This window comes from Acomys russatus, chromosome 7 (assembly GCF_903995435.1).
Source record: "Acomys russatus chromosome 7, mAcoRus1.1, whole genome shotgun sequence".
Taxonomy (NCBI): Eukaryota; Metazoa; Chordata; class Mammalia; order Rodentia; family Muridae; genus Acomys; species Acomys russatus.
This window is the reverse complement of record NC_067143.1, coordinates 4,670,642-4,697,682: the sequence shown is the minus strand read 5'-3', so window position 1 is coordinate 4,697,682 and position 27,041 is coordinate 4,670,642. Positions and strand designations below refer to the sequence as shown.

General features: G+C 54.4%; 2 protein-coding genes across 2 annotated transcripts in view; one reads left to right on the top strand and one right to left on the bottom strand.

Annotated features, from left to right (window-relative positions):
- The window catches only part of Ap2a1 (adaptor related protein complex 2 subunit alpha 1), a 33,716-nt gene extending 14,645 nt beyond the window's left edge, over positions 1-19,071 (top strand). Inside the window, exons 2-24 of the mRNA XM_051148484.1 lie at positions 1,484-1,552; positions 1,651-1,793; positions 1,973-2,166; positions 9,245-9,374; positions 9,764-9,865; positions 11,431-11,539; positions 12,284-12,434; positions 12,858-13,026; positions 13,128-13,265; positions 13,531-13,713; positions 14,530-14,627; positions 14,821-15,052; positions 15,135-15,302; positions 15,390-15,550; positions 15,772-15,837; positions 16,101-16,157; positions 16,241-16,323; positions 16,455-16,545; positions 17,738-17,860; positions 17,959-18,075; positions 18,154-18,223; positions 18,351-18,485; positions 18,636-19,071. Of these exons, the coding sequence (XP_051004441.1) occupies positions 1,484-1,552; positions 1,651-1,793; positions 1,973-2,166; positions 9,245-9,374; positions 9,764-9,865; positions 11,431-11,539; positions 12,284-12,434; positions 12,858-13,026; positions 13,128-13,265; positions 13,531-13,713; positions 14,530-14,627; positions 14,821-15,052; positions 15,135-15,302; positions 15,390-15,550; positions 15,772-15,837; positions 16,101-16,157; positions 16,241-16,323; positions 16,455-16,545; positions 17,738-17,860; positions 17,959-18,075; positions 18,154-18,223; positions 18,351-18,485; positions 18,636-18,713 (2,867 nt within the window). The 3' untranslated portion in view covers positions 18,714-19,071. The remainder of the gene's footprint in view (positions 1-1,483; positions 1,553-1,650; positions 1,794-1,972; positions 2,167-9,244; positions 9,375-9,763; positions 9,866-11,430; positions 11,540-12,283; positions 12,435-12,857; positions 13,027-13,127; positions 13,266-13,530; positions 13,714-14,529; positions 14,628-14,820; positions 15,053-15,134; positions 15,303-15,389; positions 15,551-15,771; positions 15,838-16,100; positions 16,158-16,240; positions 16,324-16,454; positions 16,546-17,737; positions 17,861-17,958; positions 18,076-18,153; positions 18,224-18,350; positions 18,486-18,635) is intronic.
- Fuz (fuzzy planar cell polarity protein) lies at positions 19,016-23,353 on the bottom strand. The gene is made up of 10 exons (XM_051148485.1): positions 23,069-23,353; positions 22,679-22,800; positions 22,327-22,411; positions 22,046-22,114; positions 21,745-21,849; positions 20,734-20,931; positions 20,333-20,655; positions 20,194-20,258; positions 20,046-20,120; positions 19,016-19,321 (listed from the first exon to the last, which is right to left on the bottom strand). The coding sequence occupies exons 1-10, from the start codon at positions 23,177-23,179 to the stop codon at positions 19,110-19,112; spliced, it is 1,365 nt and encodes a 454-aa protein (XP_051004442.1). The 5' UTR covers positions 23,180-23,353; the 3' UTR covers positions 19,016-19,109.
- Positions 23,354-27,041: the final 3,688 nt, after the last annotated feature.

Genomic DNA, 27,041 nt, shown 5'->3' with positions numbered 1-27,041 from the left:
AAATGCTGCCATTGGAGTCAGTGTCTTAACATTCCTCCTGTTTTTCCAGTGCTGGTGATGGAGCTTAGTGGCTGAGTATCCCAGCTAGACAAGCTCGCCCACACTGCGCCTGTCCCAGCCCTCTGGGGATTCCTTGGCATTCGGTTTTGTTTGTTTTGAGATAGGGTCTCACTGGCTATGTAGCCCAGGATAGCCTCATATTCAAGATACATCTGCCTCCGTCTCCCCAATGCTGGGATCACAGACATGCCACCATGACAGACACACCACATCATTCTAGCCCTGTGTGTCCGTGTCCCACGCTATCTGTTTCAGTTTGCTCAGGAGCCACTTGTCTGCCATGGCCACACAGACTGCAGCTCTGGGGTCAGGGTGTTGATCCCAAGGGCTGCCTGAAGTGGGGGTTGTTGGAACTGCTTGGGAATTCAGGGCAGAGGAGAGGGGGGTTGTGGAGGAGGATGGTATGAGTTCGTATCTTCTCAGACCCTCATTCATTCTCTTAATGCACCCTGTAACTGACCGGCTGTTCATAGAGCGTGTGCTGTGTGCCAGGCACTGGCCGCAGCCCCTGAAGTGCTCATATCCATGCACATGCAGAGTATAATAACTAACAATAATTAATATCCTGCACAAAAGTGAGTGGCAGGCTGGGCGTGGTGACACATGTCTGTAATCCCAGCACTTGGGAGGCAGAGGCAGGAAGATCACTGTAGACCAGCCTGGTCTACAAAGTGAGTCAAGGACAGCCAGGGCTACACAGAGAAACCCTGTCTTAAACCTCGTACCCTCCCAAAAAAAAAAAAAAGTGAGTGGCAAGCAGTGCTCTGAGGAATACAAAGGGATAGGACACTGGAGGTGGGGGAGTATCCCACAGCCCACAGTATGGGTCTAGGAAGGAGGCAGGGAAGCCAGGAGGGCTGCCGGAGGGACCTGAGCAAGTGCAGACTGTTCGGTGAGGTGGTGATGGCGTGTTGCAGTGCAGGACATGCTCTGAAGGTCTCCCTGTGTGGGTGGGGCAGTGAGCAGTGTGGTCCAGACGTGTGGCCCTGGGGGCTCCAGTGGTCAGTGAGAATGGCCAAACGACAGGCAGCATGCAGAATAGGGTCTCTGGGGCGCCAGGCAGCCCTCACCTGCTATCACAAAGGGAATCTATCTGTCATAGCAGAGGGCTAGGGAAAGCATAGGCGAAGGGTTAAGAGGGCTGGCACATGAGGTCAGAGAGCGGTGCTGGGAGATTGCTGTCAGGGGCTGCGACTGAGGGAGGGGACAAGAACCAGTAGCCTTTCAGTTCATTGGTCACAACTCTACCATGGGACATGTGCTTAGGGACAGCACATGAGAGCTGGGCCTTTGCGCTCCCGTGGCAGGATATGACCCCAGCATCCTGCAGTTCATCACCCCAGGAGGAGGCCAGAGAGCTGCAAGCCCCTCTGGAGGGACCGTGTGGGGTGGGCGTTTCAGCTGCCTTGCCTTTCTTCCACAGGCAAGAGCAAGGAGGCTGAGATCAAGAGAGTCAACAAGGAACTGGCCAACATCCGCTCCAAGTTCAAAGGCAGGCTGCTGCCCGGGGCCTGGGGGAGCCAGGGCGCAGGGGCTTCCGAGCGAGTGAGCATCTGCCTCATGCGGCTCCCTTTCCCTTCCCTGCCTCAGGGGACAAGGCCTTGGATGGCTACAGTAAAAAGAAGTATGTGTGTAAGCTGCTCTTCATCTTCCTGCTGGGCCATGACATTGACTTCGGACACATGGAGGCTGTGAACCTGCTAAGCTCCAACAAGTACACAGAGAAGCAGATAGTGAGTTGAGGTGGAGGCCTGGGTGGTGCTGGGGCAGAGCGGGGAGGCTGCGGTCTGGGCCCCTGGGTTTCGGGGAGAGAGGGCTAGGGCCTACACTGCTGCATGTTAGTCCAACGCCTCTTAGCCACAGGCTCTGTCTCAGCCAGCCCCCCCCCCCCCCCCGCCCCGTGTGCCCCTAGGGGTACCTGTTCATCTCAGTCCTGGTGAACTCGAACTCGGAGCTGATCCGGCTCATCAACAACGCCATCAAGAACGACCTGGCCAGCCGCAACCCCACCTTCATGTGCCTGGCCCTGCACTGCATCGCCAACGTGGGCAGCCGGGAGATGGGCGAGGCCTTTGCCGCAGACATTCCCCGAATCCTGGTGGCTGGGTGAGGCACTGGGGACCACAGCAGCAGGGCAGAAGCAGGAGATGAGAGCCAGCTTTGTCTGTGGCACTGCCTACGTTCTCCTACCTGGGCTTAGAGCACAATGGCTCTGTCTCTCTCATGTCATCAGGCTGCCTAGAAGGTGTAAGGACTGATCCTCACCCTCTGGTCATGTGTCTGATACCCAGCATTAGTGTCTCCCATGGAAGTGATGACCTCATCCCCTCATCTCATTCACTCAAGAAGCAGCATCTGCCCTGTGCCTGTGGCACTGACGGGTGACAGTGGTCCCATCGCCAGAGGATGATAGTCTCAGTGTTCACAGCCAGGAAGGTTTTCCCAGTGGTTGCGCATCTGCTGGGTGAGGAAAGGCAGGATTTTCAGGCTGGCTGGGTCAGCTGTGGCCCGTGTGGTCTGACTGCTGCGGGAAGCTTCGCAGCTGTGGCTCTCTGAGCAGTCTACATTGATCTGCAACCTGGCTCTGACTCCTGAGGCAGCAGCGCAGGAGACCCTGTGCTCCCAAGGGCCAGGGTGCCAGAAGAAGAGGCGCGGGTGGGCTGCGGCCATAGCTCTGAGCGCCTGGCTGGTGTGCAAAGGAGCCCGAGGACCCTTCCCTCCTGGCACCTGTACGCCAGGTGTGGTGGCAAGAGGAGCAGAAGCAACGGCGTCTTCTGATGCTCAGGGGTTGCAAGGCTAGCCTGGGCTACATGAGACGCGGTTTCAAAACAGACTCTTTGTTTTTTGAGACAGGGTTTCTCTGTGTAGCCCTGGCTGTCCTGGACTCACTCTGTAGATCAGGCTGGCCTGGAACTCACAGAGATCCACGTGCCTCAGCTTCCTGAGTGCTGGGATTAAAGGCGTGCGCCACCACTTCCTGCTTCTTTTCTGGGTTTTTAAAAACTCATTTTCAGAGCTGGGGAGATGGCTCAGTAGTTAAGAGCGCTGGCTACTCTTCCAGAGAACTTGGGTTCAATTTATCCACATGATAGCTCACAACTGTCTGTAACTCCAGTTCCAGGAGATTGGACACCCTCACACAGACATTTTTGCAGGCAAAATACCAATGCACATAAAATGAAGAATAAAGATAAATAAATCATTTAAAATTTACTTATTATGTGTGTGTGTGCCAGAACAAATTCTTTTTTTTTTTTTTTTTTTTTTTTGGTTTTTCAAGACAGGGTTTCTCTGTGTAGCCCTGACTGTCCTGGACTCGCTTTGTAGACCAGGCTGGCCTCGAACTCACAGTGATCCGCCTGCCTCTGCCTTCCAAGTTCTGGGATTAAAGGCGTGTGCCACCACGCCTGGCCCAGAACAAATTCTTTTTAAGGCTCTTTCTCCCTTCTCCCATCCCTCAAATGATTTATTTATTTTTATTTCATGTGCATTGGTGTTTTGTCTCCATGTGTGTTTGTGTGAGAGTGTCAGATCCTTAGAACAGGAGTTATAGACAGGTGGGTGCTGAGAACTGAACCCAGGTCCTCTGAAAGAGCAGCCAATGCTCTTACCATTTTTCCAGACCAGAGACTTTATTTCTCTGTGTAGCCCTGATTGTCCTAAAACTTGCTGTGTAGACCAGGTTGGCCTCAAATTTACAGAGATGCACCTACCTCTGCTTCTCAAGAGCTGGAATTAAAGGGGCGCACCACCACACCTGCAGCCAGTGCTGTTTTTTTCCTAGTAAAAGAAGAAATACACAGGGTAGTGAGCATACCGTGTGTGTGTGTGCACGCGTGCGTGCGTGCGTGTGTGTGTGTGTGTGTGTGCGCGCGCGCATGTGTGTGTAATTTGGCTTTACCATTTTTTTACATTGGTTTATTTATTTATTAGATTGTTATTTTTAAATTTCATTTATTTATACAATATTCTGCCTGCATGTGTACCTGCACACCAGAAGGGGGCACCAGATACCATTATAGATAGCTGTGAGCCACCATAACTGGGTTGCTGGGAACTGAACTCAGGACATTTGGAAGAATAGCCAGTATGCTCTTAACTTCTGAGCCATCTCTCTGGCCCCAAGATTATTTTTTATTTTATGAACATTGGTGTTTTGCCTGCATGTGTGTCTGTGTGAGGGTGTTGGATCCTCTTGAACTGGAGTTACAGACAGGTGTGAGCTGCCAGGTGGCTGCTGGGAATTGAACCTGGGTTCTCTGGAAGAGCAGCCAGTGCTCTTAATTGCTGAGCCATCTCTCCAGCTCCCTAGATTTACTTTTATCATTCTTTTTTTTTTATCAGTTAAGCAGGTGTGTGTTGTCTGCATGTTCATATGTACATATGCGCAGGTGCCTTGGAGGCCAGCAGCCTGGGATCCTCGGGAGCTGGAGTCAACTGACATGGGTGCTGGGAGCCAAAACTGGGTCCTTTGGGAGAGCAGTAAGGACTCTTCACTGCCTGGCCATCTCCAGCTCAGAAAAAGGCTTTCATTAACCAGTCAGAAGGGCCTCTCCAGGAGGTGACAGCAGTGTAGTGAGCCTGGCAGAGGCTTTGGGGAGTCTGCTTCTACTTCCCATGGAAGTTGGGGTGACTGGTGTGTGAGGCAGATGAATAACAAAAGCAGTATTTTCTGTTAGAAAAATCACTGTGGTGGCTGTGCCCAGAGGTGAGGTTTCTATCTCTGGCAGTACATGAGGTGCCTCTGTGTCCTTGATGGTGTGGCTGGTGTGCTCGTAGTGGAGCCCGTAGGAGGAGGCAGAGGACTGTGACAAGCCTGAGACCCTGTCTCAAAAAGAAAGACTTTAGTTTGGGCAAAGGAGCAAGAAAATACTGGTGAATGGGGTCTCCAGCCAGCCAGTACCTGTGCTGCCGCATATAGGCCCAGCCAGCAGTGGCCAAGCCTCACAGAGCCAGGCTCAGGCAGCCTGGGCTCCTGCGGCCTTTGGGGATCTGGAGGAGCCGAGTGTTGTGGTGGGAGGGGAGGTAGCCCCTGGGAGCAGAGGAAAACTTGTCCAAGTGGAGGCTGTGGGAAGCCACAGACCAAAGTGTGTGTGACCTCGAAATAAGCGCCTCTGGGAGCTGTTGGCAAGTTTATCTGTCCCCCTCCTTTGTGCAGAGCGACAAAGCTGGCTGCCAGCCTGCTGTGTGTTTGTGTCTGAAGCAGGGTGTCACGGAGCCTAGGCTGGCTGGGCACTAACCCTCCAGCTTCTCCTTAGCGCTGTTTTACTTGGTCACTTCACCTTTGAAGTGATACAAACCAGGCACGGCCACCTGGTGTCCTATAGGGTCACGCAAAGATTTATCATTTTCATTCTGTGTGTGGGTGTTTTGTCTGTCTGTATGTATGCGCCCCATGTGTGAGTGCAGTGCCCAAGAAGGGAGGCAGTACCCAGGGAGGCGCAGCAGCCTGAGGCCACGCCCTGAGGTGGCTGGGAAGCTAGGCTCAGGTAGGGCTAAAGTGTGGTCTCTGGCATACAGGAGGAAAAGGATGAAAGTATTGTTATGGGTGCGGGCTGACCATCTAGCATTGGGGAAACTGAGGCAGGGGGATTAAGAATTCAAGCCAGCTTGAGTAGCATAACCAGATCCTGTCTCCTAATTGGTTAGTTAATAGTTTTAACCTCAAAAAAAGTTTGAGACAGGCTCTCACTAGGGAACCCCGGCTGATTGCGTCTGCTTTTGGTTCTGTTTACTTGTTGAGATGGTCCGTGTAGCCCAGGCTGGCCTTGAACTGCTCCTTACCTCTGGAGTGCTGGGATGACAGTAGCCCTAGCTAGTGTGGAACTTCTGGTGATCCTCCTGCCCCTGCCTCCTGAGTTTTGACACAGTCATGTACCACCATGCTAACTGTGCGCAGGGCAGTGTTTTGGTTTGGTTCGGTTTTGGTTTTTCTTTCTTCTTTCTTTGTTTTTTTAAATTTTATTTTCTTTAATTTAATTTATGTGTGAGTGCTCCATCTGGATATACACCTGATGCCAGAAGAGGGCATCAGATGTCAGTATTGATGGTTGTGAGCCACTGTGTGGTTGCTGGGGATTGAACTCAGGACCTCTGGAGGAGCAGACCGTGCTCTTATCCGCTGAGCCATCTCTCTAGCCCCTGGTTTTGGTTTTTCGAGACAGGGTTTCTCTGTGTAGCCCTGGCTGTCTGGAACTCACTCTGTAGACCAGGCTGGCCTCGAACTCACAGCAATCTGCCTACCTCTGCCTCCCGAGTGCTGGGATTAAAGGCATGCGCTACCACCAGGGCAGTGGTTTTTTGTAATCTTGTGTGCAACTATTACCAGTACCCAGATCCAGAGCATTGCCGTCTCTCGCAGAGAAGGCAAGCCCTATGGTCGTCAGCAGGTCTGTCACCCCCTTCCCTCTTGTAGACCACTTGTCCATCCTGTGGCTTTGTCTGCGGTGGCATGGAATGTGAATGAGTCGCTGACTGGCTCTGGTGGCTTCTCTCAGCAGGTGGACTTTGAGTTTGTTCCTCTGTAGCAGGTGTCAGACTACATGCCTGGCCTGGGGAGGTAGGTCAGTTGGGAAAGCGCTTGTGGTCCAAGCGTGAGCCCCTCATTTCAGAATCCACACGCCCACGTAAATCACTGAGCGTCACTACTGCAGCGACAATCCGAACCATGGGTGCCGAGACAGACGGGTGCTGGGGCTGGTTGGCTGGCCCACCGCGCCTTATCAGTGAGCCCCAGGTTCAGTGAGAGACCCTATCTAAAACGTAAGACAGAGAGCGGCAGAGGGGCTCCACTTCACACGCACACCTACCCTTGTGTGTGTATACACACATACTCTGTGGACATGCTTAGACACACCCTGCACACATGTTACACACACATTGCACATACACTAAATCCACATACACACTATGCACACATTATATACGTACCACACAAACACATACTACACACACGCACGCACACACACACACACACACACACACACACACACACACACACACACAAGCCTGACAAACCATGTTTTATTTGTCCATTGTCATAAAACTCCACCTTTTGGCAGATGTGCTGTTCTCGCCTGAGGGGTGTCTGCAGTATTCTTGTGTTGGTTCCTGGTGTGAAACTGCTAGGTCGATTTTTGTTGTTGTTTTTCAAGACTGGGTTTCTCTGTGTAGCCCTAACTGTCCTGGAACTTGCTCTGTAGACCAGGCTGGCCTCAGACTCACAGAGATTTGCCTGCTTTTGCTTCCCAAGTGCTGAGACTAAGGGCGTGCGCTACCTGGCCTTCTAATTTTATTTTAAGACAAGGTCTTGCTGGGTGTGGTGGCATGTGCTGTTAATCCCTGCACACAGGCGACTGGGCAGGCAGATTTATGTGAGGCTGAGGCTACTCTAAAGTACATATTGAGTTCTAGGCAACATGTTAAGAGACAGTCTCAAGCCGGGCATGGTGGCGCACGCCTTTAATCCCAGCACTCGGGAGGCAGAGGCAGGCGGATTGCTGTGAGTTCAAGGCCAGCCTGGTCTACAAAGTGAGTGCAGGATGGCCAAGGCTACACAGAGAAACCCTGTCTCGGAAAAAAAAAAAAAAAAAAAAAAAAAAAGAGACAGTCTCAAAACAGGGGGAAAAGCTTTGGCTCACACCTGTAATCCCAGTGCTCTTGAGGCAGAGGCAGGCAGATCTCTTGAGTTCAAGGCCAGCCTGGTCTACAAAGGGAGTCCAGGACAGCCAAGGCTACACAGAGAAACCCTGTCTCGAAAAACAAAAAACAAAAGGGGGGAGGGCTGGCAGTCTTGCTCAGTTGACAGCCTGACAGCCTGATCTTGACCTTACTCTGTAGTCTAGACTGGCCTTGCTTTACTATCTTTCTGCCTCAGCTTCCTTAGGGCTAGGGTGACAGGTGTTTGTCACCAACCCCAGCTGATCACTCTTAAGCAGACAGGACAAGGGAGTCCACCTTCTGCCCTCAGTAGTTGGTACCTGGAAGCTGTGGCTAAGCTCCACTGGCAGCTGTCACCTAGCACACCCAAAGCCCTGGTGTCCACCCCCAGCGCCATATAAAGCATGTGTGGTGCCGCACACTCCCCACCAGGGTCAGGAGTTGAGTGAGGGTGACCCTAGATTAAAGAGTGAGTTCCAGCCGGGTGTGGTGCCACATGCCTTTAGTCCCAGCACACTGGAGGCAGAGGCTGGTGCATCTCTGTGAGTTCGAGGCCAGCTTGTTCTTCAAAGTGAGTCTAGGACAGCCAGGGCTACATAGAGAAACCCTGCCTCAAAAAACCAAACAAGGAAACAAAAAACAAAACAAAACAAAACTGGTGGGGGGTGGTATTGGGTCTCCAGGCTAGCCTGGATTAGAATTGATCGGTCAATTGATTGATAGTCAATAAAGTGGGCCGGGAGTGGTAGCGCATACCTTTAATCCCAGCACTTGGGAGGCAGAGGCAGGCGGATTGCTGTGAGTTCGAGGCCAGCCTAGTGTACAAAGTGAGTCTAGGACAGCCAAGGCTACACAGAGAAACCCTGTCTCAAAAAAAAAACAAAAACAAACAAAACAAAAGGAAAAAAAAGCAATCAATAAAGTGTCATGATGCTCCAGTATTAAAGAGAAAGCCAGAGAATTGATATGTAGCCGGGTGGTGGCAGGGTACTTGCCTAGTTCCCGTGAAGCCTGGGTTCTGTCCTTGGCGTCTCATAAATTGGGCACTCCTGCAACCTCAGCACTGGGCAGGTGGGGGCAAAAGGATCAGAAGTTGAAAAGCAGTCTTGCTTCTTGATGCCCTGACTGTAATGCAGGAGGCTAGAAGTCTAGCGTTGTCAGCCTGGGGTCCTGGGCAGGCAGGACTGGGCCTCCACCATTCCAAGGAGAACCGTTTCCTGCCTCTCCTCCTTTGATCTGTTCTGTCCCTGACTGGTCAGTTGCAGGCAACATATGAGCACAGGTGTGGTGCCCAGTGGTCTGCCAGTGTCTTCATAAGCCAAAGCAGTGCAGGGTACACGCAGGTGCCCACAATGCACAGCCTCCACATTTTGCTTGGCCCTGCCAGTTTTGTGGACGAGGAGACACCTGGAGCAATCAGGGCAGTATCCAAGTGCTCTGGGGTGGCCCTGGCTACATAGCAGCAGATAGGAAAGCCGACACTGTGGACTCAGGTAGCCCTGACCGTCCCACGGTGTCCCCACAGAGACAGCATGGACAGTGTGAAGCAGAGTGCAGCCCTGTGCCTACTGCGACTCTACAAGGCCTCACCTGACCTGGTGCCCATGGGCGAGTGGACGGCACGTGTAGTGCACTTGCTTAATGACCAGCACATGGTGAGGTGCCTGGCTGCCCCTCCCTCAGGTCCCTGAAGCCCCTGTCCAGACCTCTGCCCTGATAGCAGGGACCCCATCTTTGTCCTAACTTTCTAGCCCAGGTCCTCTGTCCCCAGTGATGATGCCCTGCCCAACTTTCCAGAAGCTTTCCTACCTCCTTGACATCCTTGGCTGTCTGGGACTGTCCCCATCTCTGACCCAGCCTATTTCTGAGCCTAGAGAGCCCCTAGCAAGGCCATGCCCTGCCTGTCTTGCAAAGATCTGACTCTTGTCCCCACCCGAGACTCCTAGGAGCCCACCCTGCCCCTCATCCTGAGGTGACTTGCCCCGATGCCAGTGCCTTCTCAGTGACACCAGCATGAGGTCCCTCATGCCTGAGCTCCTTGCAGGGAGTGGTCACAGCTGCTGTCAGCCTCATCACCTGTCTCTGCAAGAAGAATCCAGATGACTTCAAGACCTGTATCTCCCTGGCCGTGTCTCGCTTAAGCCGGGTGAGTGTGCTGCCATACTCGCTGTGGGAGGGCCTGGCTTCCCTCTGTCAGTGACACCCCTGCCTCTCCTGACCCAGGCAACTGTGCTGTCACACTGTGTCTATAATACCTGTCTCTCCTCCCTTCCCTAAAAGGCAGGCCAGCCTGTGTGGAAAAGCCACCACTCTGCATTGGCCTTACCCAGGCTGTGGAGCCGCAGGCAAATGGCTTCACTTCTCAGAGCTGCTTTTCTTACATGGTTCAGGGGCTGATACCAGTGCCGTGTGCAGCATGGTTGCTGTGGATAAGGTGCTGAGAGCAAAACCTGGGGCCAGCAAGCACCCCAAAGCTGTCTGCCTGGCCTGTCCCCCTCCTTCCTTCTGCCTGCTCTGCTTCTTCCTGCTCTCAGCACGCCCCTTCTTTTCCCTCCTACACCTCCGGTCCTGTGCTTACAGTCCTGAGCCTCCTCTGTGCCTGGTTATCTTTGTCTGAGTCAGACCTTAAGGGGCCCAGTGTGTGTCAGAGGTGGTGACTCAGTCACAGACTGCCAAGAAGGGCTGCGTGTCATGGAGCAAGCTCAGCATCATGGACACTTCATGGCATGGAGGTCTTAGCCCAGTCTGGGAGACAGGAGAGCTCCTGAGGGGGTGGCAACCCAAATGGAGAGGCTGAGAAAAATCAAAATACTGTCTGGAAGGCCAGAAGTGACTTAAATCCTTGGGCAGATGGGGTACCTATGCCTACCATTCATTCTGTCCCCAGCCTCTCATTACCACACATCTGAATGTGCCAGGTGCTAGGCCCACGAGCAAACAGAGATGAAGAGCCAGTGTATGATATGTAGTCAGGCCACTGGGCAGAGCCCTGGTGGGGAAGGCTTCCTGAAGAATCTCCCACCCCCCCCAGACAGGGTTTTCTCCGTGTAGCCCTGGCTGTCCTGGAACTAGCTCTGTAGACCAGGCTGGCCTCGAACTCACAGAGATTCCCCCTGCCTCGGCCTCCCGAGTGCTGGGATTAAAGGCGTGCGCCACCACTGGCTGGCCGGCTTGGAGAAGGATTGTCAGGGTGGAGTCGTAGGTGGTTACCCCAAGGAGTAATAGTCATAGGAGCTTTTGATCTTTGACTGTTTTCCTGTCTGACCTGTATTGGACCAGGGACCTAGGACAGAGCAGACCTTGACTCTGCAGTAGTGTGCCATGGTGCTCAGGGTGCGGGAGCCAGGGTGGTTAAGGGTGACAACAGTGGCAGAGCCCTGGACTAAGTCAGGGGAAGCCCCAGGGACTGTCACACACAGGGAACTAGCAGAGAACTAGGTATCGGGCACAGTGCAAACCTTCAGGAGACTGAGGCAGGAGGATCCTGAGGTTGAGAGCAGTCTGGGCTGTTTAGTGGAACTCCAGTTCGCAAAGAGAGAGAGGATGTCCCACAACGCTCAGGCTTAGTTCTGACCCTCTCAGGCCACACTACTTCCAGGCCCTTGCTTCCCCTTTGTGTAAACCAGGCTCTTCAGCTGCCTGGTGTGAATGCGTGTTCTTCAGGCACAGGCCCCTCCTGCCTCTGCCACCCAGCATCCCTCCCTTCTGCAGATTGTCTCCTCCGCCTCCACCGACCTCCAGGACTACACGTATTACTTCGTCCCTGCGCCTTGGCTCTCTGTGAAGCTGCTGAGGCTGCTGCAGTGTTACCCACCGCCAGGTAAGTAAGGTCTGTGGGCGATGCCTCCAGACTCCATGGGAGGCCGCCGGGTAGGAGGGAGGCAGGGCAGCTAGTCCCTGCCCTGTGCAGCACCTGGAGGGGGTGCACAGCTGGGCCTGTCTTGGGCCCATTTTCTTCTCATAGCCCTCTGTCCTGTGGAGAGAGCTCGTAACTCGGCCTGCTTTACGGAGGAGGATCATCAAGGCCAGAGCAGGGAATTCTAGCTCAGAGTTGCCACACGAGATGCCTGGCACTGCCCTGTGCAGCTGGGTCTGCCTAGCATCCCGCCACCACATCAGTGAGGCACTTTGGGACGCTGGTCAAAATCATAAGCCCTGGAGCCTAAATAGTGTGCAATAGTCTGGTAGCTGAGGGTGAGCCCCTTGACCTCTGTGGGGAGCGCCATGCTGGCTCTGGGGAAGGCTCCTGGGCTTTCCACACTCCTGTGAGAAACCTAAGGAGCATGAGTGCCACAGGGGGGAAACTGAGGCTCATTGCAGGCAGGGTCAGTGTGGAGTGCGTGGGAGCCCAGACCTGGGAATAGACACCTTACCTTGGAAGGCAGAGGCCCCCCCCCCCCCCCCCCCCCCCCCCCTCCCCTCCCCCCCCCCCCCCCCCGCTCAGCACTGCGGGGGCTCGAAGGCAGCTGAGCCCCTCCCTTTGGGGGTTAAGCGTTAGAGCAGGGCTGCAGTCGTCGGAGACCACTGGGCAGAACGCTCACCCACCTGCCCTCCCTTTCCCCAGAGGACGCGGCTGTGAAAGGGCGGTTAGTGGAGTGTCTTGAGACCGTGCTCAACAAGGCCCAGGAGCCCCCCAAGTCCAAGAAGGTGCAGCACTCCAACGCCAAGAACGCTATCCTCTTTGAGACCATTAGCCTCATCATCCACTACGACAGGTGCTGTGGGCGGGGTGGGGCAGGGCCGCCGCCCTGAGGGAGGAGAGGACAGGGTGTGCCCAAGGAAGGAAGGCTGGGTCTGACTCCTGAGTCTGAGGGGTAGCAGGGCCTGGACCTCCACAGTTTGGAGGAGACTGGGGCCTGGGAAGAGGCCAGAGGAGTGAAATACTCCCCTGAGGTGGATGCAGAGTTGCTCTGTATCGTGTCAGTTCAACCCTGCGTCCTGGGGCTTGAAATCAGGGCTAGTTTCTACTGGCTGTATCCCCACTCCAGTGCACATATTTATCTCGGCTCATGGGGGCTCCTTGGAGGGACTGAACAGGAGGTTGGGGTGGGCAGAAGTGAGGGCCTGGATCCTTAATGAGCTGTGAGATGGGTCAGCTCATGTTCTATCTCCATCTCTACGTCACCTGTGCCTGGCAGTGAGCCCAACCTCCTGGTCCGTGCCTGCAACCAGCTGGGCCAGTTCCTGCAGCACCGGGAGACGAACCTGCGCTACCTGGCCCTGGAGAGCATGTGCACTCTGGCCAGCTCTGAGTTCTCCCATGAGGCTGTCAAGACCCACATTGATACCGTCATTAATGCCCTCAAGGTGCAGCTCTCTGCCCCCTAAGAGTGGCCAGGTGCTTGGTGGCCCTGCAGTGGGCCCAGTGCAGTTTAGACCCCAGTTGGGTCCTGTTCTCCCTTCCTCAGACGGAGAGGGATGTCAGTGTTAGGCAGCGGGCAGCCGATCTCCTGTATGCCATGTGTGACCGGAGCAATGCCAAGCAGATTGTATCAGAGATGCTGCGGTACCTGGAGACTGCTGACTATGCCATCCGAGAGGAGATTGTGAGCCTAGGGGACAGGGCTGGACACCCGGGTGTGAGGAGGAGGGCTGGGGTCTGGCCCTTTAGGTTGGGAGGGGAGTGTGGGGCCTAGACCTGTATAGGTCAGCAGGAAGAAGACTAAAAGTTAGGAGCACTGAGTCTAGGGAGGAGTGTGGGGAGGGTCCCTGGGCATTAGGATGGGGTCAGCTGTGACCATAGGTTGGGAATAGCTGAAGTCACTCAACCATGTGCATAATCACACTCACACCTTACCACCTCCACCACAGGTGCTGAAGGTGGCCATCCTGGCTGAGAAGTATGCTGTGGACTACAGCTGGTATGTGGACACCATCCTCAACCTCATCCGCATCGCAGGCGACTATGTGAGCGAGGAGGTGTGGTACAGAGTGCTGCAGATCGTCACCAACCGTGACGATGTCCAGGGCTATGCTGCCAAGACAGTGTTTGAGGTGAGCATCCTTCACATGGACCTCATGATATGGGGCTCAGCTGGCAGCCAAGAGCAGCAGGGACCAGCAGCCTGTTCCGCTCCAGCCTTGGCCTCTGAGTCACCCAAGGGGCACGGGAACTGCAACCTTGGGACCTTCCTGGCCTGAAAAGGACGCAGCATCGGTGTGGCCTCTGTGCGTGGTGGTCCTTGTGCAGGAGAGCGGCCCCTTTATCCCCTGTGCAGTGATGCCCAGCTCAGAGGGCACTGATGCATCTTGATGGGCAGTCATGGCTGGCAGCAGCAATGTGTGGCCAGGGCTGGGCAGGAGTCTGACATTCAGTCCCAGGACTCAGAAGCTATGTGTGGCTGTAACTCCAACACTGTGGGGCCGAGACAGACAGGTCCTGGGGGCCTAGTCTAGCCAAAATGGGAACTCTAGGCTCAGAGAGAGACCCTGTCTCAAAAAAATAAGGTAGGGAGTGATTGAGGGAGACACCTGACATCTTCTGGCCTTTCTAACCCTCCACACGGGTGTGCACTCCTGTGTGCACATGTGCACACCCAGAATGTGCCAGAGTGGAAACTAATCATGGCTGTCCAGGAAGTAATCCAGGTTGGCCCACCCCTGGCCCCGCCCTTTTCTGGGTAGGCACCCCCCCCATCTCCCATAGCTTTTAGGGCCAGGGTTGGGCATGAAGCTCTAGAAGCAGGGCGTGTGTGGGAGCTCTCAGAGGCACAGAGGTGACCCTGAGCCAGGCTGGCCACCAGCTGCCTTGCACAGGCCCAAGGGACTGTTTCCCTTGTCCTCACCGCGCCCTGCCTTGCTCCCCCACAGGCCCTCCAGGCTCCAGCCTGTCATGAGAACATGGTGAAGGTCGGTGGCTACATCCTTGGGGAGTTTGGCAACTTGATTGCTGGGGACCCACGCTCCAGGTGAGGGAGCCTCATTCCGGGGGACCTCTTAGGGGCCTGGGGGACCCCCGTGATGTGGAAAGCTGGGAAATGGTGCGATTCCTAGGAATCCTCTGAACACATGTCTCAGTTATCCACCTGGGTGAGGACACAGCCTTACCCTGGGGAGTGGTGTGCCGGGGCCACGTCCCTGCTGACCCCACCTCCTCCGCAGCCCACCTGTGCAGTTCTCACTGCTGCACTCCAAGTTCCACCTGTGTAGTGTGGCTACTCGCGCCCTGCTGTTATCCACCTACATCAAGTTCATCAACCTCTTCCCTGAGACCAAGGCCACCATCCAGGGCGTCCTGCGTGCCGGCTCGCAGCTGCGCAATGCTGATGTGGAGCTACAGCAGCGGGCAGTGGAGTACCTCACCCTCAGCTCTGTAGCCAGCACCGATGTTCTGGTCAGACCCCATGACCCAGGCCTCGGGCCCCACCCACCCTCTTGGGTCAGAAGTGCCCCCTAACCTCCCGTCCTGCCCACAGGCTACTGTGCTAGAAGAAATGCCCCCATTTCCTGAGCGTGAGTCGTCCATCTTGGCCAAGCTGAAGCGCAAGAAGGGCCCTGGGGCAGCCAGCGCCCTGGATGACAGCCGCAGGGACATTAGTAGCAATGACATCAATGGGGGTGTGGAGCCCACTCCCAGCACTGTGGTGAGCCCAGTGACAGACCACATACCCAGGCTGGGTCCCCTATGCCTTGCCCTGTCTCACCTATACCTTGCTTTACCTTGACTGCAGTCGACGCCCTCACCCTCCGCGGACCTCCTGGGGCTGCGGGCAGCCCCTCCCCCCGCTGCGCCCTCAGCTCCTGTAGGTGGGAACCTCCTGGTGGATGTCTTCTCTGATGGCCCAACTGCACAGCCCAGCCTGGGGCCCACCCCCGAGGAGGCCTTCCTTAGGTACCTCCTGCCCTGGCTCTACCCAGTCCAGCGCCCTCCTGTCCCTAGCCTCTGGTTGCCACTCTAGACTCTGCGCCCTGTCCTCTCCCATAGCTGGATCTCAGCCCTCTCTTCCTTCTCTCTTCCCCCTTCCCTCTTTTCCTGGCCCTCTTGCTGCCTCTCTGGGATTGGCTGCCTGCCACACCTGTCTTCTCTGTCTGCTCTGGGATTGGATGGCCCAGCGAGCTGGAGCCCCCTGCCCCCGAGAGTCCCATGGCTTTGTTGGCTGACCCAGCTCCAGCTGCTGAGTAAGGGGTGGCCTCTGGCTATGGGCTGATGGATGTCCCCAGGGTGGGCTTCAGGGGTTCCTGGAGACTGGCAAATGCAGGGTTAGAAAACAGTGAAGGTTGGGATGCTTTGGGAGCACCCTGTCAGGGTCCCACTCCCAATCCTGAGGGTCTCGGGGAAGCTTGGCCTGTGAGCTCTGGGCATCTGCCTTCCAAGAGTGTTACCTGTACCTATGGCCTCTAGCCCCCTAGCCCTGTACACCTCATTTCTTCCTCTCCCCCAGCCCAGGTCCTGAGGACATAGGCCCTCCCATCCCAGAAGCGGATGAACTGCTGAATAAGTGAGCTCTGGGAGAAGGGGGGTGGTGGAGTGGGGACAGGCGGTCAGGAGCGCTCCCACCCTGACTGCCACCACCCTGCCCAGGTTCGTGTGTAAGAACAGTGGGGTCTTGTTTGAGAACCAGCTGCTGCAGATTGGCGTCAAGTCTGAGTTCCGGCAGAACCTGGGTGTGTCCCGGTGACCTGGAGGTGGAGTGGGGGTGCTGGAGGGGCGGGGTTGTTGGCAGCATGGGCTGGCTGGGTGATGGCAGGGGGTGGGAGCAAAGGAGCGTGGATGGAGCCCTCTCCGCCCGCTGCAGGCCGCATGTATCTCTTCTATGGCAACAAGACTTCTGTGCAGTTCCAGAGCTTCTCGCCCACTGTGGTCCACCCTGGAGACCTGCAGACCCATATCCTCTGCTCTCAGCCCTGGCAGTGCCCCCACCCCCACCCTAGTGGAGCCCCCGGGAAGCAGACACGCCTGGTCCATACCTGTTTAGCCCCTCTCTCTGTGAGCTTCTGAAACTGCAGGCCTCTTTATCCAGGGACAGATGACCTCAGCTACCCTGCCAGGCATCCTACCCTCCCTGACGGGGTTCTCTGTGGGGCCCCAGCACTCTGCTTACTAGGGCTGCCCACACCTCTCGCTCTGCAGTACCTCAGCTGAGTGACCTGCCTCCTAACCCTCCTTTCTGCTTTTGAGGATCTTTTGTTGTTTTTGAAGCTGTTTACTGTGGCCTAGGCTGGCTTTGAACTCAGTGAGTCTTCCAGCTCTGCCCGCCATGTGCTATATTAGAGGTGTGCCCCAGGAAATCCCCTTCCTTGGCACTGTTGAAAGAGCAGGTGGAATGTTCTGGAAGCTATAATGCAGAGCTTCAGTCTACACGTGTGAACCTAGAGCAACTAGCTCTCTGCTTCTCTCACCAACTTTTCCATCAGAACCCAGGGTAGACAGCTCTGTGTCTGAAGTAGGGCAGGGTAGGTGGGGTGTAGACACCAAGTCAGCCTTGCACATGTCCCTGTCGTGAAGTCAGGCCTCAGTACAGTGACAGTAATTGGCTCTGTCTGGGTGCGTGGCCACACTAGCACAGACAGACATGTTGTTTTGTTTTTAGACAGAGTTTCTCTGTGTAGCCTTGGCTGTCCTGGATTTGCTTTGTAGACCAGGCTGGTCTCGAACTCACAGCAATCCACCTACCTCTGCCTCCCAAGTGCTGGGATTAAAGGCATGCGCCACCACACGCAGACAGACGTGTTCTGGTGGTAGATAATTTCATTGACTCCTCAGGACATTTTACATGGACCCAATTCGATTGGTTTTTGTTTTTTGAGACAGGGTTTCTCTGTGCAGCCTTGGCTGTCCTGGAACTCACTCTGTAGACCAGGCTGGCCATGTACCCAGTTTGAACTGGAGGCTAAGAAAATATTTAGCTTGTCCACCATGGTCCATGTGCTTAGCCAAGAGTGGAGGCTGGGGAGGAGATTCCTAGGTGTCCCACGTCACAGGAGGGATGTGGGAGTGACATGTAGTTGAGTCTGTGGTCAGCCCTCAGAGCCTCTGTTGTCCCCCACTGTCTCTGGCTTCCTTGACTATGAGGCCACAGCTGGCGGTGCAGACCAAGCGCGTAGCTGCACAAGTGGATGGCGGGGCACAGGTGCAGCAAGTGCTCAACATTGAGTGTCTGCGAGATTTCTTGACGCCACCGCTGCTGTCGGTGCGCTTTAGGTGAGTTGGGAGCAAAGAGCTCCCTGTGGGGTGTGTCAAGTGAGGCTGGGTCTTCAGGGATGGGGCCTGGCTCAGCTGCTTGCTCCCCATCTGTTCAGGTATGGTGGTACCACCCAGTCCCTCACTCTGAAGCTCCCAGTGACCATCAACAAATTCTTCCAGCCCACAGAGATGGCTGCCCAAGATTTTTTCCAGCGCTGGAAGCAGCTAAGCCTGTGAGGGGTGGGGCTGAGGGGCAGGGCGGGGCTGAGGGGCAGGGCCTCCAGGGCCTGACTATGCTTTCAACCTCCCAGCCCCCTGCAGGAGGCGCAGAAAATCTTTAAAGCCAACCACCCCATGGATGCTGAAGTTACAAAGGCCAAGGTGAGTGAGAGGCTGTGAGGTTACTGGGTGCTGGCCTCTGGGTGGTCCAGTTCTCAGGCATGAGGGTTTGACCTGCCCCAGACTGCAGGCTTCTCAGCTCTGCTTTGCTACCACCCACCCATTCTAGCTTCTGGGGTTTGGCTCCGCTCTTCTGGACAACGTGGACCCCAACCCTGAGAATTTCGTGGGTGCTGGAATCATCCAGACGAAAGCCCTGCAGGTGGGGTGTCTGCTTCGGCTGGAGCCCAATGCCCAGGCCCAAGTGAGTGCTGAGGGAAAACCTGTGACCCCACATTTGCTGCACCCAGCCCTCCTTCCTGTGCCTCTCACTGGTCTTCTTTCTATACCTACCTTACCTCTCCGACCTTGTGCCCTTTCTTGGGCTCTGATCTGATGGCTGCCATCTCCACAGATGTACCGCCTAACCCTACGCACCAGCAAAGAGCCTGTCTCCCGTCACTTGTGTGAGCTGCTGGCCCAGCAGTTCTGAGCCCTGGACTCGCCCTGGGACGTGGCCAGTGCCAGGCAGCCCTGGGATGGAGGCAGCTGTGGTGGAGGGGGCAGCGAGGGGACCTCCAGTGGTGACAGCAAAGACCCCAGGGGTGGGGGCATGCCTGGGAGCTTCCTCTGGCCTTTTGTATTTTATTTTTGTTCATCTGCTGCTGTTTACATTCTAGGGGGGTCAAGGGAAGCACCCTCCCTTCCTTGTCCCCTGAAGCACAGAGGGGAGAGGGCCAGGGAAGTAGGTACCTCCTCCCCTCCCCCATTGAAGCACTCCTTCCCTCCCTCCCTCCCTCTCCCCATCCAGGGGCCGTGTATTATTGTGAGCGAATAAACAGAGAGACGCTAATATTACCCCATCTATTGACTGCTTACCCCAAGGATATCAAAGGAGCGGGGTGAGGGCTTGTAGAGTGTGGGTGGCCAGGCTCCGCAGCCCATGGGTGGGGCTCTGAGGGGACAGCAGTAACAGTAGCAGCCGCAGCCCTATCTGCAGAGCCACCAGTTGACACCCCATGCCTGGCCCTAGCACCAGATAGCAGGCTTTGGGTGTCTGGGCCTTGTGGACCGCATCTTCTTTCTCTGCAGGGCCTGGCTCTGAGGAGGGACAGGAAGGCCTCTGGTGAGCAGCACGGTGTGGCCCAGGTCAAAGGGTCGGGTATCCCTCAGCTCAGCTCCACTCCTTGGCAGCAACTCCCAGATCAGCCTCTCTCCTCCCAGCTCTGCTGCTTTCCTCTGACCTGTGTGTGTGCTCACACGGTCCTGACATGTAGTTGGCACCAAGTGCTGTCCCCAGCACTGCAGTCACCCTGCTGAGGATCACACCCTGCTTTCCCCAGTGCAGGCCGTTACTGGTGTTGATACGCTTTATACAGCTGTGTGGTCTTTATCCGGCTGGGCACTATCTGGTTCTGTGTCTCTTGGGGCCTTAGGGGCCCGGGACAGCTTCCCAGTGTGGCCTGCAGGGTCCTCCCCTCAGCTTGAGCAAAGCTCTGTCTAGGGCTGTGGAGGGCGACAGGCGTGGCTGACTGCACTTTGCCACTTAGCCTTGCTCAGATTTAGCATCAGTCACCATAACTGACAGTCTTTGCCTAGGAGGGGGGAGGAAGGCCATATTTCTTTTGAGGTACATATAGCCCCAGCTGGCCTACTTGGCCATGGCCACAACAGGGCTCAAATCCTAGGTGTGGGGCAAAATGCCTAGCCTGGAACTGGAGAAGAGCTCCCAGAATTAAGTAGAAAGATAGATAGGGGCAGCTCAGACATGGGGGCTGCTCTGTTCAGGGTGTGCACCCATGTGGGATTCAAGCCTGTCACTCACCTGGTGGGAAGTGCGTGGTGGCCACCAGTGTGTAGAAGTTTCTAAGGAGGCGCCTGCGCTGCTCAGGGGAAGGCTCTAGAGAAACGTGAGCAGCGTAAGTAGGTGGCCTCGGCCTCGAGGCTCTCCCAGCCACTGCTCCCCCACGCACCTTTATCCCTCGAGGGCTCCACAGTAAAGAGGCAGCGTCTCAGTTCCAAGTGGAGCGACAGCAGACTGGGGAAAGGCACTGTCAGGCTGTGGGGAGCCGGGGCAAATGTCCTGCCCCGCCCTGAGCCCCACATTCTTACCCAAGGATGTCGCTGTGCAGCGGGAACCCATCCGGCAGCGCCCTAGGGCCCAGTGTCAGGCAGGCCCGGAGGGGCTCCAGCAGCGGCTGCCACCAGCGTTCCAGTAGCTGCGGGGACATGATGGGAGGAGGTGAGGGCCTTGTGGAGCTTGGTTGGCCAGAGCCTGCATGCAGCAGGTGGCGCTCACTGAGGGCATGTGCTGGGGCAGCAGAGCGACAGTCCATCACCTGTGAGTCCAGCTGGCCGAGGGCCGGGCGTGGCCCACACAGCATACACAGCTCCAGCCCCCGCAGGAGCGTCAGCGTCAGCAGCCGGTGTGGGACCTGTGCAGGTGAGCAGGGTAGGACTAAGCCTGGCCCCGCCCCGCCCCCTGAGGCCCCACCCTGGCCCCGCCCACTCACCGTGGGGCTCCCGTGGGGCAGGTACACCGGGTAGTCTCGAGCAGCTTGTGGTGGCAAAGATCCCACCAGCCAGGGGATTAGCACGGCTTCAGGCATGCCCAGGCGCCACCAGCCCTCAGTTGCTGCCACCACTCGGCCTGACACCAGCAGGCTGACAAAGGCCGTGCCAGTGGCTTCTGCGAACCCTGAGAGGGTTTCCTGGTGAAGGGGTCAGACTAGGAGTCACAGAGCAAGAAGGACCTCCCTGGCTGAGCATGGGGCAGCCAAGAGCCGAGAATGCTGTCAAGCTCCTGTGTCACACCCTCTCTGAACAGGAACCCTAACTTTCCTGTTCAGTCAGCAGCCTCAATTCCCCATATATACACCACTTTCTCTCTATTTCTCTTCAGTAATGGGGATGGCTCTACTGCTGCGCCACATTGAAATTTCGAGTCAGGCATTCACTGGGTTGCCCAGGCTGGCCTTAAATTTTGCCTCCTCTTTCTCAGCCTCCAGAGCAGCTGGGGTGACAGGCCTGCACCAGGAGGCCATGCAATGCCAGTGTTTATAAACAACAGCATCTGTAATTGGATTTCCTCCTCCTGAGAAGGCACAATCCATGACCTATGGAAGCCTGCGAGGTCAGGACACATTGGTAGGATGTGCCTCTAATCCCAGCACTCAGGAGGCAAAGGCAGGAGGATGTTTGTGAGTTCAAGGCCAGCCTGGGCTACACACAGAGAAAAACCTGTCTTGAAGAAACAAAGAAAGGAAGGGAGATGAGGAGTTGCCCAGATGAGGAGGAGGAGGAGCACCTGCAAGGCAGAGAGGCAGGGAGTTTGTCCCAGGGGACGAGGAAGCAGCAGGGAGCAGTCAGGAGGGACGCTGGTGAAGAAAGTTCTTTTTGAAAGAGTTGAAGTAAAACTTAATTCCAGGGCGGTAAGAAGATGCTAGGAGACCGTCCAGAGGGGAGAAAGTGAAGGCTGAGCCTGCGCTGTGGGGACACAGTTATTTCTATAGCTGCCCCAATACCTGCAGGAGAGACCCGTCTGGAGGAATGACACAGTCCACACACTGCGTCAGGTCCCCGATGAGTTCCGAGTGCCCCAGGAAGCTGTCAATGAGACAGTAGCTGGCCTGGCGGAGAAAAAAAGAGAGGCCGTGGACCTAGAGCAGCCCAGAGGAAAGCTGGAGCCAGCTCCAGGGTTGAACACCAAGATCCCAAGGAACCTTCCCTGGCCCCATGCTGTTCCAGTGCCTACTGGGAATTGTAGTTCCAGACAAACAGGCATACTTGAGGGATCCTAACTGCACTCATGTCCCACAGCCTCACCCTCAGTTCTTTCTTCAGTCTCTCCACATTCCGGATATTGGTCAGCTCCTCGAGTCCCACAATGAGAACCTGGAAGTCACACAGCATAGTGGGATCCTTACTTAGGTTCTAGTCAAAATGGACAGTACTGGATGGGTGTGAGGGAGGGGGGCCAGGCCTGGATCCCTGGGCATGAGGGAGGAGGGCTGAGGTGTGGACGCCTGGGTATGAGAAAGAAATGCAGGGGTCTGGACTGAGGGAAAGGGGCCCAGAACGCAGAGAAAAAGCGGGCCTAGTCTCACCATGGCCCCAAACACCATGTGCAGCATTCTTTCCAGCCTCAGCTCAGAGGTGCCCTCCTCAGATGACAGTGCAATGAGGGTGATGCTGTGAAGATGAAAGGTAAGGAGAGAGAGTGAGGCCAGGCCTGGGAAATGGGGCCAAGGGCGTGCTTTGGTGTCTCCTAGCTATTCCTATGCTGGTGGCGACGTCCTGCCAGGGAAAAGCAGGGATCAGAGAGGGTGTGTAGCTTAGCAAAGATCCCACAGCCAAGGTACAGCTGACCAGAGCTCTGAGCCCTCCCCCCCCCTACCCCCCTTAGCCAGGAACCACTGCTCAGGTTTTGTCTCTTGGTCCCTTGGTCGGCCAAGGGACCTGTCATGGAAGCTCTTCCACACCACGGTTGTGTCCTCCGTTCTTGCAGAGTTGAGGTGCACGTCCAGATTCTGCCCGAACATGTGGACCCCATTGAGGGAGCCGATGACAGAGAAAGGGAGCTGATGACAGAGAAAGGAAGCTGAGGAGGGGGGAGACACGGTGGCAGCTCCCAAGGCCTTCCCACTGAAACCCTGGTGCCCTACTTGGCCGCCTCCCCTATATTCCCCCAGAGTTCTTCAGGATATCAGGCTTATTAGTGCCTCCTATCAGCTAGACGGCCTCCCCTCCCCCCGCCCCCCTTCACCCCAACTCCCTGTGAGAGAGACAGAGACGTGACGTGCAGTCCCAGCTTCCCAATGCCCTTCTTGCAGGAGTTCAATGTCCCACCTGTTGCCGGGAGGGGGCGCCGCCGGCGCTGCTCCTACAGAACAGGGGGACGCCGCTGGAGGCTGCAAGGCACAGCAGATGCACCGTGCTTCCTGGCCCCTCATCCCCCATCTGGAAGCCCGTACCCTGAGAAAGTCACTCTCAGTGTGGATCTGGGAGCATGCGGGCAGTAAAATAAGCCGGCCTGCTGCTTGGAGCCGCCAGAGGGCGAGAAGCCAGATGACCAAATTCCCGCCTTCATCAACTCAGACCCTCCAACGGGATTAGATTCTTTCCGCCCCGGCCGGAAGTCATCATGACCCTAACAAAGATGGCGACAAGTAATGTTTGCCAAGTGCTCACGTTGCAACCGGACAGCTTCACATCCTTTGTACAACGCGATGGTGGTGATGGTGCCAAGGTGGTGCCTAGAAACCTTCTTCCGAGCTGTAATAATGTATGTACATGCTAACTTTTAAAAAACAACTGGTTGAAGATAGGGGCAGTGCTAAGGCATTGCCTGGCAACGGCAGTAGGCGTGGCCTTTTCTAGTGGTAAATACCTTGCCCCACTCAAAGATGGAGATATGCTCAGGCATTGCCTAGCAACCACCATTCAGAATAATTTCCGTTTCGAAACTATAAACAGCTGTGCCACCATCTCCCCTTCACTTTTTCTGTGTGGTTTGGTCCGGGCAGCGTTGCCTAGTAACCACCAAATGAGGTGGTTGTTTTTGTTATTAGTAAAAGGCAAAAGAAAAGAAAGCGTTTTCCAAAATCACGAAAGCCACATCATTTCTGACAACTTCTTTCATGAAACCATAGGAGCTCGCACCGGATACCAGGACAGATTTTCAGGAATATGAGCATTGTACTATCATTTCCATAGCTTTCCTCACCAAAGGCATGGCTAGGGGCCAGTGAGATGGCTCAGCAGATCAGAGCGCTTGCCCTAGAGGCCTGACAAGTGAGCACCGAATCCCTGGAGTCTTATGGGGGAAGGAGAGACTGCATTCCACAAAGCTGACCTTTGGACGCATGCCACGGCACACTCGTTATATTAATAATTTGTTTGTTTTTTTTGAGACAGGGTTTCTCTGTGTAGTCTTGGCTGTCCTGAACTCACAGTGATCTACTTGCCTCTGCCTCCCGGTGCTCTGGCTCTGGGTTAACAGTTTTAGCTGCTTGGTTATGTTTGAGAGCAATTGCTTTCATTTATTAAACATATTACAAAACAGAGGTTTTGGGGTTTTTGTTTTTGTTTTTGTTTTTTGTTTTTTTGAGTCAGGGTTTCTCTGTGTAGCCTTGGCTGTCCTGGACTTGCTGGCCTCAAACTCACATCGATTTGCCTGCCTCTGCCTCCTGAGTTCTGGGATTAAAGGCGTGTCCCACCACCACCCAGCCACAAAACAGTATTTTTAATAATTTATTTTTATTTCATGTGCAGTGGTGTCTTGCATGATATGTCTGTGTGAGGGTTTTGGGTCTCTTGGAACTGAAATTACAGTCAGTTTTGAGCTGCCTCATCCGTGCTGTGAATTGAACCCTGGTCCTCAGAAAGACCAGCCAATGCTCTTTAACTGCTGTCTCTCTAGACCTACAATACAATATTTTATTTTATTTATTTATTTTTCAATACAATATCTTAAAGTAACATTTTTAGATGCTATTTTCGTTCTAGACTTTATATTCCTATAGTTCATAAGGAATAATTAACAAATGTATTCTGTAAATGGAAGAAACAGGAGCATACAATAATCTAAAAGTCTGTACATGGTAGCACAATCCCTTGAGGCCAATCTAGTCTACTCCTCCCAATCTACTGTCAAACAACACAAATAAATGACTAGATAGACGTAACTTTAAAAATTCTATGCACACCTTTAATCCCAGCACTCTGGAAGCAGAGGCAGGTGGAGTTTCTGAGTTGGAGGTCAGCCTGGTCTACAGAGCAAGTTTCAGGACAGCCAGGGCTACACAGGGAAACCATGTCTCAAAACAAAACAAAACAAGAAACCCAAACTGTATGTGGGAAATTTTTCGCGTATGGATTAGTGTTAGGGTTTTAAAAAAAAGCTGGCTCGTGACTGGCAGCTGGATCTTCATGTGGATCCCTAGTGAGTTGAGCGGTCGCTATCTGACATAACTCTGTTGCCTGCTTTGCTTTCGATCACTGCCCCCTAACTGGGCTGCCTGGCCTCAGTTGGATGATTATGAGCTCAGTCCTGAAGTGACTTCTTGTCCTGGGGGTGCATTGGTGATGGTGGGGCTCCCTTTTTCTGAAAAGGAAAGGGAGGGCGGGAGAGGGAGGAAGGTGGTACTGGGAGGAGAGGAGGGAGGGGGCTACAGTGGGGACATAAAGTGAATATAGAAATTTAAAAAAATTTTTTGGGCCGGGCGTGGTGGTGCACGCCTTTAATCCCAGCACTCGGGAGGCAGAGGCAGGCGGATCGCTGTGAGTTCAAGGCCAGCCTGGTCTACAAAGCGAGTCCAGGACAGCCAAGGCTACACAGAGAAACCCTGTCTCGAAAACTAAAAAAAAAAAAAAAAAAAAAAAAAAATTTTTTTGGTTTTTTCGAGACAGGGTTTCTCTGTGTAGCCTTGGCTGTCCTGGACTCACTCTGTAGACCAGGCTGGCCTCAAACACACAGCGATCCACCTGCCTCTGCCTCCCGAGTGCTGGGATTAAAGGCATGCACCACCACGCCCACCTTAAAATTTTTTTTTTAACTTAAAGGGAAAAAAAAGCTTGCTCATGCCGGTGGCTGGTGGCGCATGCCTTTAATTCCAGCACTCAGAAGGGGAGGTAGGAAAATTTCTGAGTTCCAGGAGACCAGAGTAGTTTACTGAGAGAGCTCCAGGACAGCCAGGACTGCACAGAGAAACCGTATCCGAGGAAGGGGGTGAGTGGGAGAGAAGAACACACACCAAAAACCAGGAGCAGGGAAAACATGCCAGTTGCTAAAGGATCACCACCACCCACATTAAAAAAACAAAAAACAAAAAACACACGTGCTTGTCTACGATCAGGATGTCAAATGAATATATAAATTAAAAATAAAGTTTTAAAAAGGTGCTTGTATCTTTTTTTTCCTTTTCTTGTTTTGTTTTTGGAGACGAAGTTTTTCTGTGTAGTCCTGGCTGTTCTGGAACTCACTGTAGACTGTGCTGGTCTGGAACTCAGATCTGCTTGCATACGCTGGGGGCTGGTAATCAAGGCCAGTACCATCACGGCTCGGCCTTGTATCTTTTTATATAAGTAAGTTTTATTTAGTAAATTTCTGTCCACGATAATTTTCCAGGTCGCTCTCTATTCGTTTTGGCTTCTTCTGTTAGTTGCAATGCTGAGACTAAGTTTCCCCGACTATACCATGCAGTCCTGTTACACTTTTTATTAACTTATTGTTATTTCTATTTTGTTATTATTATTGGTTTTGGTTTGTTTGTTTGTTTGTTTGTTTGTTTATTTTTAAAGAAATGTATTTGCTTTGAGTCGGTTTCTGGCTTCTTTCCCAGAAAGCAGGGATTAGGTGTTGCCTAGCAACCTCCACTTAAATTGGAATTCGCTTCTTTTCCAGCGAAAACAACTGCCTTAGCTTCCCAGTCGACTGCAACGTTACAGTGTTGCCTGGCAACGTCGTTTCGGATGCTGTGATTGGACCACTCTCCCCTATCGGTTCCCGGTCAGAAAGAATAGAATTTATTAACTTAATCTATGTGTGAGAGCACAACGGCGGGCTACTCGTTGCCTAGCAACCAGGTTCCCCGACTCTCCCCTTCGGCCCGGAGTCGGAAATTCGAGATCCACTCCAAGATGGTGGCCGGATGTGCCGTTTTCCGATTTATTTCGTGCTTGGCGCTGCGCGCAAAAGTTTGTTCGACCCCAAGAGGCCCCTGAAGGGGGTCGTTGTGCCCATTCCGAGAGTTTGGCGGTGTGGGTATGCACCAGGGTAGGGGTAAAATCACCACTCCCCTGGTGCCCCGCAAAAACATGG